This window comes from Seriola aureovittata, chromosome 9 (genome assembly GCF_021018895.1).
Source record: "Seriola aureovittata isolate HTS-2021-v1 ecotype China chromosome 9, ASM2101889v1, whole genome shotgun sequence".
NCBI classification, from domain to species: Eukaryota; Metazoa; Chordata; class Actinopteri; order Carangiformes; family Carangidae; genus Seriola; species Seriola aureovittata.
The window spans coordinates 7,460,401-7,473,467 of NC_079372.1; the positions used below are offsets into that span (position 1 = coordinate 7,460,401).

The 13,067-nt window shown below is 40.5% G+C and overlaps 1 protein-coding gene across 2 annotated transcripts in view; it reads left to right on the forward strand.

Moving 5' to 3' along the window:
- The window catches only part of cacna2d3a (calcium channel, voltage-dependent, alpha 2/delta subunit 3a), a 118,690-nt gene that overhangs the window by 78,152 nt on the left and 27,471 nt on the right, over positions 1-13,067 (forward strand). For both annotated transcript variants that reach the window (XM_056385356.1, XM_056385357.1), the window contains 13 exons: positions 1,366-1,437; positions 1,799-1,879; positions 2,556-2,630; positions 4,278-4,361; positions 4,461-4,532; positions 5,185-5,246; positions 5,389-5,456; positions 8,274-8,319; positions 8,818-8,915; positions 9,032-9,125; positions 9,332-9,427; positions 9,559-9,680; positions 10,613-10,690. In XM_056385356.1, coding sequence (XP_056241331.1) covers positions 1,366-1,437; positions 1,799-1,879; positions 2,556-2,630; positions 4,278-4,361; positions 4,461-4,532; positions 5,185-5,246; positions 5,389-5,456; positions 8,274-8,319; positions 8,818-8,915; positions 9,032-9,125; positions 9,332-9,427; positions 9,559-9,680; positions 10,613-10,690 — 1,048 coding nt within the window. The remainder of the gene's footprint in view (positions 1-1,365; positions 1,438-1,798; positions 1,880-2,555; positions 2,631-4,277; positions 4,362-4,460; positions 4,533-5,184; positions 5,247-5,388; positions 5,457-8,273; positions 8,320-8,817; positions 8,916-9,031; positions 9,126-9,331; positions 9,428-9,558; positions 9,681-10,612; positions 10,691-13,067) is intronic.

The following is a 13,067-nucleotide window of genomic DNA, read 5'->3' on the forward strand; positions in this document are numbered from 1 at the left end:
GCACATATAGCGGAAATAAAACATCTTAGGTTCAAGTACAAAGAGTGCACATTTGATGGGGATTGCTCAGCGACAGTTCGTGGGGATACGCAATAAATGTCAGTCCATATGTTTACAGACAGGTGATATATGATCCAATACACCTGGGCTTGGAAATAGATTTTGTATTTTTAGAGCGAGGCTCTGCTCGTTTCGCCTGTCCTTTGATCGATCCCATTCTCCAGCAGCAAGGCTGTCCATTGTTACAGCAGCTGTACTTAGGTGTGCTTTGTTCTCTCTTTGATGTCTAATACTGCGTTGTGGATTGCTATTACCAGCTGTCTGAGCTCTGGTCACCAATTTCCCCCTTTTCCCAGTGTCTGAGGGAGACAGAATGGATGCTAGCAGTCTCCTGTCATTACCTGTTATTACTGGTGGTGGTGGGGGGTGGTGGTGGTGGGGGTCGAGGGGGTGCTGGAGGAAGTAGACTGTTCAGGAGGCGTGTAATGTTCATTTAAGATGATTGGTTAAATGGGTGGTTCCCTTAGAAAAAGCGCTACGCTGGAATTTGATAACACAATCTGAAAGTAATGCTCTGTTGATTGCTGCAGCGGAAACAAATCATATGTGATGTGAGTTGTGCTTTTTTTGCCACCACTATCTAACTTCAGCCATTGTGGATTTTGTTCAGGGATTCATATCGCAATTAAAGCACCAATTACTTGTGCTGACTTGAGCACAAACTGCACGAGTGACTGACATTTAGCCAGTTTTGACATTTAGGAGTGGACAAGGTCAGACCACTTTTTGCCGAGTACGAAGCCTTCCTCCGGTCTCCTCATAACAGTGTCAAGCTTTCATCTCTAATGGATATCATCGGCAGATACAGACAGCCGCCGGAAAGATAAATATCATAATTATTCCAGCAGTCTTTAGGGAGGGAAGATACCCAGATCCAAACTAGAAGCATTGCCTTTGGATAAGCTTATTCTGCACGAGATCAAAGGCAGGCTGTGATTGAATACATTTTAAGGCAAATAATAGACATGAATAAAACATGTCATGGAAGTTTTGCAGGTCCCTCAAGAAGATAATATGACTAGGTCTGCTGCAGAGCTCCTATCAGGTTCGCTACTAAAGCAACGGGTGTTATGCAGCTTGAAATAATCACTCACTGGGTGTTACGAAGCAAGATCTTTCATTTAATATGCATGATGCCACGCAATGTGCTGTGCAGTTACATTTCTTTTGCAACTGTAACAACAATGTTTCATCATTAGCTTCCCTCTTTTCCCTCCCTCTCTCTCTCTCTCGCTGTCTCTCTCTCTCTCTCTCCTTCTTACTCTATTGCTCTCTTTCACTGTTCATATCTCATGACTCATTCAGTTGGACGACGGTCAAGGTCCAGTTCTGATGACCACAGTGGCAATGCCAGTGTTCAGTACCAAGAATGAGACTGTAAGTTCACATAGCACGTACATTTCCACAGCCGTTGTTTTTCCCCTACTATTTTTCTCCCACAAACTTGCAGTTTAATTGAAAAACTATGCAATTACTGCTTGTATAACTCAAGAGAAATTAGGTTTTGAGAGATTAGACACAAATTGTGAAATAATGGTTAATTATGTTTGTATTTGAAGGACACTAATTTCAGTTTGATTGGAATCTGTAAATGAGGATACAGTAGAGCATCACTAATTGAATATATATTGTAAACTGAAATTTCTTATATCATAAACAGTGGATCTGTAAGAGACGGTGTTATGTAAGTGACCTTTCAAACACAACTTAAGAATTGTTGTAATGTGTGTGCTTCCAGAGAAACCGCGGGATCCTTCTAGGGGTGGTTGGGACAGATGTTCCCGTCTCTGAGCTGCTCAAGACCATCCCCAAATACAAGGTACCACACCCAACGTCACTCCATTATTCCTATGAGTAATTATAGATGTGAGGGGTTTTATATTCAGAACCAAACTTGGATGTCTTTTTCAACCACATGATTGGGCTTTATGAATGCGCTATTCACCTGGATGCTAAGTCAGTAAAAAACTAAAGCAAGTGAAAGGATTTAAAAACATTTTTTTATATTTTATTACTCATGTCTGTGCGTATGTCAGTCCTGCTCCACGGTGCGGTAATTGAATGCCAAAACCAGTAGGAGATAAATCTGAGGTTTTGTTGAAGTTGTGACACTGATTATTCACAGCTTATTACTCATGTCCAGTTATGACAAGAAAATTATACACATTATGTATACTAATGCATTCTGGAAGTGTCCCCCACCACACCCCCTGTGTTAATTTCTTTTTCTTGTAGATGTGAACCTTGGTTGGGTGTAAGGTTTTAAGCTTTGAAAGTGTGTTATTTGTCCAGACATGCACGACTGAGGCCGGCCTTCTGTATTGTGCAGTTTTGTAAGTTTCACCACAAAGACAAAGATTCTGTCTGTGAAAATTACAAAGGGCCTGATTAGCGGGGATTTACAATGAGCTACGAATTCTTCATGCATCCATTTCGTGCGTGTGTGTGTGTGTGTGTGTGTGTGTGTGTGTGTGTTTTTGTGTGTATCCTTCTAGCTGGGCATTCACGGCTACGCCTTTGCAATCACCAACAACGGCTACATCCTCACGCACCCAGATCTACGGCCACTTGTGAGTATTACCTCCAGCGCCATTCAAGTGCTCTGTTACGAGTTAACTGAGTATGAACCTTATTATCATAACAATCCTTTTTATGGCGTAGAGATTGAAGTTCAAATGTATTAATTTATTTTGTACAGACCACCGAGGAATACTAACTCTTGAGTTCATGTCAAGTCAATTACTGATTTCGTTGTCACATTGTGATGCCGATTGACATCGAAAATTTGTGTGTAGTTGTGTGGGTGCTCTATGTCTATGTGCTGTGGCCGCGTGTGTGTGTTGGCTATGTGGTGGTATGCAGATGAGGGGATTGTGTTCCAGGCCTCCGCTGGTGCTGTGAATAGACAGAGATACAGCTTCTGAATGGCTGTGATTAACTCCATTGTACTCACTCACTCCTCTCACAAGAGGATGAGGGGAGAAAGTGCAGAGAGGGAGGGATGGGGGGGGGTTGGGGGGGGCGGAGCTTGAGGAAAGCAAGGAACCTGCTTAATGTGAGAATAGGTGCAGAGTGACAAAGCGGGGTGCAACACTGGAAGGAAATGGAGAGATACTGAGGGATGAGGAGAACAGACGAGGAGGAGAAGAGAGAACAGACAGTGACACAGACAGACAGATGGTTTAATGGTGGTCTAATTAAAGACGCTAATGAACAGTGTTTAACAACTAATGAGAGGTGGGATGCTGTCCTCATTGACAGATGAATGGAGAGGGGGGCTCACAAGTACACACATACAGCACACACACACGGATAGACACATAAAGTACACATTAATAAGCCCAATACTCTGGCCTGTGTAACCTTTATTTACTGTCCAAATCAAACAGGGTCTTAGGGGGAGAGGAGAGGAGGGGAGGGGAGGGGAGGGGAGATAAATGAACATCACAGATACATAAATCATCCCTCTAAAAAAAAAAAAAATGTCTGTTAAATATGAAGCGAGAGACAGGAGATGATGAGCTTAGCTTTACCTGGTTGCTTGGTCACTTTGTGGTGATGGTAAGACTCCAGGGAGTCACTGCACCTGCCAAGATATAGTTACAGCATGCAACTCTCTGTGAAATCCAAAAATGTGTCTTTTTATTTTACATTTCTGTTTTTCCATTGATTAAATAACCGTGTGTTAATTAATGTTGATGAGATTTAGTGGAGCTAGTAGGTGGATCTTTTTCTTTTTTTTTTTTTACTCCACACAGACCCAGGCTGTTTCCACCTTCCTGTCTTTATGCTTGAAGCTAACTGTCTCAATTCTTCTGTGTCCTGTCCTGCCAGAAAATACAATTTAATTTGTGATTTAATTGCTGTTTTTTTTCTTTTTTTTGCAACATTTATTTTGCAGCTTCTCAAATGCTACTTTTATCTAGTTCATATCATTGTAAATTGACTATCACTACACTGACTACCACAATGCTGAACAAACAAACAATTTCAGATTGTCACTATTTTCACTATCTTTTTCACTATTTTCGGATATCTTATTGACTATTATAACATATAATGAAGAAAAAAAAACATAATTGAACAGATCGAGTCATTGTAAATAACAATGATAATGGGCTGCAGTCCTCTTTTATGGTATATGGCTTTCATTTTCTCCAGTGTCTCTCTATCTCTGTGCACGCATGTGTGTTTACATGGTTCCTGTGTGTCCACAGTATGGGGACGGCAAGAAGCGAAGGAAGCCAAACTACAGCAGTGTGGATCTGTCTGAGGTGGAGTGGGAGGATAAGGACGACACGGTGAGATACTTGTAGTAAATCTGCATGAAGCGTCACCACACACTCACCCCTCAATGAAAATCTGATGTTTGAAATTTCCTCTGTTCTTTGTGCTGCTAGCTGAGAAATGCCATGGTCAACAGGAAGACAGGGACCTTCTCCATGGAGGTGAAGAAGAGTGTCGACAAAGGGGTGAGGAGCCCAAAATTCAGAAATTCACAAACACACACCAACGAGCACTTTTCGGATGGTCCCAGAGGGTGAGCCAGAGAAAATACTCAGCAGGGAGAATCCACTCTGCCAAGGGGTTGTTACACTTGGCACAGTAATGTACAGGATTGACTAGGGGATTTTGTTTCTGATTTGGTTTGCTCTGCATGCATGGGTGTGTGTCTGTCTGTGTGTGAGCCCCTTATCTCCACCAAGCACATGTTGCTGAATGCGGGAGAGACAGCAGCCCAGTGATTCTCTTTTACTATTTGCCTGTCTGAGAGAGGGAGAGAGAGAGGCACTCAGGTGTGTGTGTGTGTGCGTGTGCATTTTCAAAGCTTTGTCAAGAGCGTTATACATTAGCCTGATTATTAAGCATTCACTATGTAAATACACATCTGCAGACACACATATACACACACTCAAATCTACATGTACCTGCATATTCACGCCGCAGAACCACACATCCATCTGCAGAGTAACAGGTCCAGTGACAGACTGCTAACCAAAAGCATGTACTCCCTGCTCCACTAGATGGAGCCAGAGTGCAGGGAATCACATCAGATAACTGCCATCGCACTGCCGACTGTTTACTGCAGCGTTTAATAGAATTTATTAATCTCTTTCATTTCAGAAACGTGTATTGGTGTTGCATAATGATTACTTCTACACAGACATCAAGGGGACTCCTTTCAGGTAAGAAAACTGGAGCCATTTCTTTGAGCAGTAAATACAGTTTAGAGTGACTGAAGAATAAGGAATCCCAGTTTTCTCTGCATAACAAAGAACTGGTAAATTATCTATTTAGAATTTATTTTGTTGTTGTTGTTATTTTTAGTCTAGGTGTAGCTCTTTCCAGAGGCCATGGGAAGTTTTTCTTCAGAGGGAATGTCACAGTGGAGGAAGGTAGGAAACCTTTTCTGCTACTCACTTTTACCTTTGTTATCTTTGTCATCATTTCTGTCTGTTGTGCTCTGTCTGTGTATAACACCCCACCCTCACCCCCCTCCCCACCTGCCACCTCTCATACAAGAAATTCTGTGCTTCCCAATAAAGACATTACATGCACTGAGTGCTTCAAATTGAAATAGACATAGAAAGAACAGGGATAACATAATGACATAATAATGTAACATAATATGGAAAATATAGCCCATTTGATAATAATAATAATAATATTAGAATAGGATAATAATAATATTGAAATAAAAAAAATAAAGTAAAATGCAACATTTTAAACGAAGTGCAGCAGTGTATAAGTGCAAAGCAGAGCCTGTATCAGGAAATTCGTAGCTAGTTGAAGGCTAAAGTGGAGAGATGTGCTTTTAGCTTTCTTTTAGAAATATTTTAATTTAAAAATATTCCGCTGGCTGGTTTCCCTGATATCTAATCTGTATTTAAGCAATATCATACGAGAGGGACTGATGTACTGAATATCAGCACGGCTGTGATTCGGTCATAGGTACAAGGCCGCAGTCATGGATTCTTTGTATTTAATACAGGGAATTATATCTGATATAATATAGAATTCCATTAAAAGTAAAAGTTCTGCTTTCAGAATTTTACTGCCTTAAAATACAAAAATATTTTTAATATAAAGTTATTATTTTGTCGTAGTTCATTTTCTAAGCATAAGCAGCTCTATAGTTTCACTGCTGTATGCTTGATTAGGACCAGTCATGGCTGCAGTCACTGGCCCCCGATTGGTTAAGGTGTGAAACAAGTTGTTGGGGCTTGCTAGTTAATATAGTATATCTATATCTCTATAAGTTGATGAGCATGGAGTGTTTGTAGTGCTTGTTGTGTCTAATTTGTTTATTGTGTTACCATGTCTCAGCATTTTCAGTAGACGGTTTGAATGAAAAACGCAGATTTTACTGAAGCACACTTCAACTATTTGCTTCAACTCTATTGCTTAAGTTGGAAAATGGACACAGCCACACTAACATTACTTAAGTATCACAAGTAAAAGTATTAGCAGAATGTCCCCTCTCAGATCTTCATATAATAAGATTATTATTACTTATGAATTAACATCTAAGTGGCATTTTAATGTTGCACCTGGAAGTGGAACTAATTCTATCTACTTCCTACTCTTTTGGGAATTTCAATCATAAGTTTAATATAAGCTGATTATATATATATATATATATATATATGGTATGTAGCCTATACTATATATATAGCTATGGTATAGGTTACTGGTACACTATAGCCTTGAAATACTGGAAGTGCAGTGAAGTATAATTTCCCTCAAAAATGTTGTGGAGTATAAGTTTAAAGTAGCGTAAATTGAAAATACCTTAAGTACAAGCAGGGGTGGCCAGTAATGAAGTACATTTACTTGAGGACTGTACTTAAGTATATTTTTCCATATCAGTACTTTATGAGTATCTTTTATTTTTTTTACTTATACTCTTACTTATGACTTTAACTCCTTTGCCCTTAAAAGACAAATACTATACTTGTGATTCAACTACATTTCTCTGAAGTACTCGTTACTTTGAAGCAGAGCTGTTAGTCAGCGGAATTGATTGTCTCTTATTTTCTAAAATGCAGTAGACCATACACTGTGTTCATCGCAGGAGAACAACCAGCCAACTCCTACGCTGTCAGTCATGTTTGAACAGCTCAGTTTGAACCTGGCAGCGACCTGACGATGGCTACATCAGATAAAGATGACGCAGAAGATTCTTCACCAGAGCACCGTGCTCTTATCTTAAGTCTATGTTTGAAGTTTTCGAAAGAAAGAAAGATTCCTTTAGTATAATATTTGCCTTGTTTACCACGTTGATCAAACTTCACCACTGCCTACAAAAATGAGTCATCCAACTTGTGAAAGCGTGTCGAGGTAATGTTCGTTTAGTTCCAGATAAACCTTTAATCGGACAGCTCATAGTAGTAGCCATCTTTATGCTGAGGTTGGTCGAGTGACTAATGGTCATTTCTATAGGCTTTTTAAAGCTTTTTATTTTACAGGTGTAGAATGTATGCACTTTTGAATAGTTAAGTATTTTTAAAATCAAGTACTCCAGTACTCCAAGTATTGTAGTAATATTTGACCAGGAGTCTCTATACTTTGACTTAAGTAATGGAGCTGTGTGCTCTGTCCACCTCTGAGTACAAGTACTTCAAAAGTCTACTTAAGAACAATACTTGTAAATGTGCTTTCTTCTTCTCCCCCACTGGTAACTAATATATACATAACTAGGGATTATTTTTCATGTGGTCTTTGTTTCTCCCACTTTCTTCCATCTCTCTGTCGCTCACACACTCACGCACACATTCAGTAGTAATGTATTAGTAATGAACTTGAAAGCCACAATTGGGCAGGAAGTGAAATATTTCTCTTGTGGCTCCTTAGGTGTGTTGTACTTGTCCTTGTCTTGACAGTGTAAGCGTATGTTGGCCCGTGTGTGTATGTGTGCCTATTTTTATGTCCAGCCTCATGCATGTTAATATTCATGTAGCGGTGGTGTGTGTGTCTGTGTCTGTGTGTTTCTCTAAACATGTCCATCATGCGGAGCCCTCTGAGCATGACTTGGCTCTTCCTGATCTAATCAGACCTGTCACATCCATTCAAAAAACACATTTTTCACCCCTGGTGTGTGTGTTTAAGTGTGTGTGCATTTGAGGTGTAGATGCCTAGCCCTATTATTATGAGTTCACATTGAGTGCCTTTGCTCATTTAGTTTGAGATATGTAGTTCTTATTTTGTTACAGGACTTCATGACTTGGAGCATCCTGATGTAGCACTGGCAGACGAGTGGTAAGAGTATATCAACATCGCTGTATGTTCTGTTCTGACAATACACTGAGTGACATTGTGATTGGACTTCATCTTAAATATACTGCCAAATTATAAAATCAAACAAAGTTATAGTTTTGCTGCAATACAACAGTTATACAACCGCTTTGGGATCTGTAGGACTTTGACTTGATGGTTTGTGTCACTTGATGACTTGTGGTCACCAGGATTCGGAACCAACATCTAAACAAATTACAGTAAATGCTTTTCAAACTAATGCTTGCAAATGGGAAAACCATCTTTGTTTTACTTCAGACTTTGTTCATTGTGGATGCCTTGCAATCACAAAGCAACTGAAAGCAACTGGATTATATGACGGAGGTTCAATAGTTATTGCAATTTGAAGCAGATAATAAATAATTGGCTAAGAAATCGGTTTTGAAAGGAAACTATCTGTGACTGTATGTTATATAACAATAAAAATAAAAATCTGTATTGTCTTATCTTGTCATATGACAGGACATACTGCAACACAGACGAGCACCCAGAGCACCGCTACCTGTCCCAGATAGAGGCGATCAAACTCTATCTCAGTGGCCACGAACCCCACCTGCAATGTTAGTTAAACTCATCTACATCCCGCCTTCCTTAATTAAATTTTTATCAGATGTTTTTTTTTGTGGTCACTGGTTTGCTAATGAACATGAACATTTATTTTTTTTTGCTTTGTTAGGTGACAAAGAGCTAATTCAGGAGGTTCTCTTTGATGCGGTCGTGACTGCCCCGTTGGAGGCCTACTGGACCAGCCTCGTACTCAATAAGTCTGAGTAGGTCGCTGTTCTTTTTTTCATGTTCTTATTGAAAACAGAAAATATTATTGAAGGACTCAACTCAAAATCTCGCAGTTTATTTTACCAAACACCAAAAATCCTCATGTCTCTTAAAGCTTTTATTTCTGTTTAAATAGTGCTGAGAGCAAACAGACTGTATAACTGTGCACAATTGCAGATTATCTCTTTGTCATAATACACAGGAACTCTGACAAAGGAGTGGAGATAGCCTACCTGGGCACAAGAACAGGCCTTTCCAGAATAAACCTGTTTGTGGTGCCTGACGAGCTTACAAACCAGTAAGTATGCTGACTTTATGTATAGTATGTATAGTGTGCACACTTGCTCCCTTCCTGGTTCCAAAGTACACATCCTATGTTTTGCATATGCATCATTTGTATCATCACCTCTGCTTCCTGTCTGCTTCAAGAGACTTCCTGACAGCTGAAGACAAAGAGGGGGTGTTCAACGCCGATCACTTTCCCCTGTGGTACAAGAGAGCGGCAGAACAAGTTCCTGGTACCTTTGTCTACTCTCTACCTTTCAACACAGGTTAGTCGTACATTTTTATTTCTGAAAGATGAAAAATCAATCATCCTCACAACGTCAAATGTTTAGAAATAAGGCAGATATCACTTTTAAATTCTTTATAGTTCTACACAGTAGCCATTACTAGTGTAACGTAATGCAACTTGTAGTCATTGTAAGAATAACAGCACCAAGTGCAACAGGACACATACTCGCCTACTATAAGGTATTTCAAAACAAGCTTACAGTTTGTCAAATGCACAAATGAAGTTATTTAGTCATTTATATCACAAAGAGCTGTTTTAATATCCTCTATCCCCTTTTTTCCTCTTTTACCCATATTTGGTCGTTTTCTCTCGCCATGCATCTCTGCCTCCCCTTCCTCTCTTATTAATTCTGGGCTGTGTTCTTGTGGAAAGGACTGATTGCTGTGGGTTGAAATAAGATACTTTAGGAAGAGGTTCAGCCCTTTCCATAGTGACTTGGCCAGAACACACAAATACACACTCACAAAAAGATACACACACACACACACATACACACACACACACACACATACACATAGGCACCTCACGCATATTCAGTTTAACTATGTCTCTAAAAAATGGTTTCTCCTCCAGAGGGAGAATGTGTTCTCATCTGTCCTCAGCCTCAGGCTTTCCATTAGTGCCAGCTAATACAAGTGATCTGAGAGCCTCTTATTTACTCGGCGGACTTGCCTTGGATGCACTCTTCCTCTGAGGACTGTGGCAGTTAGCTGTAGCCATGAAATAGTACTCTGTGGTATTTATGTTCAGTGTTTCTCTCTCCAATAACCCTGTGGTCAGTTCAGAACTAATATAAGAAATTATGATATGACTGTGATTTGAACTCAGTGTGTGTGTGTGTGTGTGTGTGTGTGTGTGTGTGTGTGTGTGTGTGTGTTGTGTTTGTGTGCGCTTATGTGTATGGCTTAGGATCAGAAAACAAGAGTGTTGTATTGGCCAGCACTGCCATTCAGCTTCTGGATGAGAGGAAATCACCCATAGCTGCGGGTAAGTGGGAACTCAAGTGGCTCTTTCTCTCACACACTACCACACTTCTACATTGACAGAGGCTGTAATATTCTCTTCCTTACACCGCTGTGCTATGCTAGGCTAGGCTTTGTTTTACTGGTCTGCAGTTGTCTACCCCAACTTCTTTTCCGCTTTTTGAGTTGAAACACTGTCACTGCCCACATGTACTGACTATGCTGCTTTTTTTGTCAGTGCGCCTGCCCCTGCATGAACGTATGCTCAGTAGAAGGCGAGAGTGCAACATAGCACGGACGTTTGCATCCAGGAATATTTATGCCTAAATATATTAATAGAAGCCACTTTCATAAGCGCCTTTTGTGCCTTCATATTTGCCTCTATGCTTATTTAAGGCATATTGTGGCCTAGAGGATTTCTTTGTGGCCTGCCTCATCTCACGTCCTGGTGACTCAGAAGCCCCAAAATGTCACGCCCATATAATGCAACTTGTGCAATCAGCAAGTTGATGGTATGAAGTGCTGCCCTTGTTCTGTTCTCCATCATCTTGGTTACAGAGGAAAGGAGCAATGGATTAAATGGAAGAAATGGCAAAAAAAAAAAGTGTGAGGTTGAAACAGAGACATGTGGTTTAACAGTAGTTATGGTATTATCTTTAGGAAACTTGTGATTTGACATTATTCACTACCCACCTCTCCCCAACAGCTCGAGATGACTTACAGTCGCTGGTCTGTATATTATGTAACTAATTCCATACTTTTACTGTTGTACTGCGCAGATGAGGATGACAAGCAAGTTTTGACATGACAAAGATTGTAATTAACATAAAGAAAGTTGGCAGCACTTTGCTTGCAAAATGGGAATATTTATTACAGCTTCTGATGTGTAGAAATGGATACACTGAGTAAAATAAAAACATATGAAATCGCAAAAATATGCAGATAAGTATCTGGTGTCCTGCCGAGTCCTATTCCTCAGGCGGTTATGCTTACAGTAAGGTGCCTCCAACTTTCTTCATGTTTATCCCACTCTTTTATGCATTTGGGAGTCTCACTGTTCTCCCAATGTGTTCTACATTGATATCCTTAGTAATCACACAATACAAATGTCAGAACAGAATACACCATACACAGTTTAAAGTACAGTATGCAGAGTGTGTGGAGTATTGCAATCCTTTCCACCTCCCAACATATGTACCAAGGACCAATGTGGAGCACAGCTTTTGCTTCATATTAAAAACCTCTTCAGATGATTATCTATGTAAGCTCTCCTGTTGACAGATGAGGGCTCATAATGCCAGCAGAGGAATCGCAAAAAAAAATAAAATATGTGGGCAGAGGAAAGAAAAAGGGAAGAAAGGAAAAAAAAGAGGAGAATCTTTTGGAAAAGCAGTGATAAAATAAGAGAAGAAATAAAAGGGCAGAGAAAGAGAAAATTATTTCACGGTGCATGAGTGCGTCGACATGAAAGCAGTGCATTGTGGGTACTCTTGGCCTGGGGGAAACCACTGGAGCAGAAGGACAGAGATGGGAGAGTCTGTGTGGTGCCACAGCGCGCGCGCACACACACACACACACACACACACACACACACACACATGCACATAGAGTATTCATCAGATTTCTAGCCAAGCGGCACACAAGCAGCCCACAGTTTACACCAGCCCACAGTATTATCTGACACTGTTGACTTGATCACTGTTCTTTTAAGATAACATCGTTCCTCTCAAGTCCTGTTGAACAGCAATCCAAATGACTAATCAGTAACAAGGATTCATGAAGACCTTAATGTTACAGTGGATGCTGATGTATAGTAATGACAATCATGCTGATCATACCGGGGGGATGTATGTAAGGATGATTTTATATAAGAGAGTCAGATGGGAGGAGAGATGTAGGCAAGAATGCAAATTTAGTGTGGGCCGGTTAGGGCCAGTTTTCACTGCCCTGCGCTCCACTGAGCTGTAGACTTGTGAATACGCTAATACACTAACTTAACAGGACAGGCTGATGACATCACACACCATGGCCCCTGAAGACATCGCTTGAGTCACAATGTTAACGTGTGCGTACATACACGCCTGTGTGTGTGTGTGTGTGTGTGTGTGTGTGTGTGTGTGTGTGTGTGTGTGTGTGTGTGTGTGTGTGTGTGTGTGTGTGTGTGTGTGTGTGTCAGTGTGTGTGTGTCAGTGTTTGTGGTCACATCCTCAGCCACGTGCAGGGAGTCTGCTGCCACGATATACACAGAGCCATGAAAGTCAGGTCAGGCGTTAAGACCAAAGGCATCTGTGTACATTCATGTGCCCCCACAGTGCTCTGAGTAAGCTGAAAATCACTTGCGATGGTTAATTATCGAAAGACAGATGATAATAATGGATGCTAGCTATGTACCAATCAAGCTA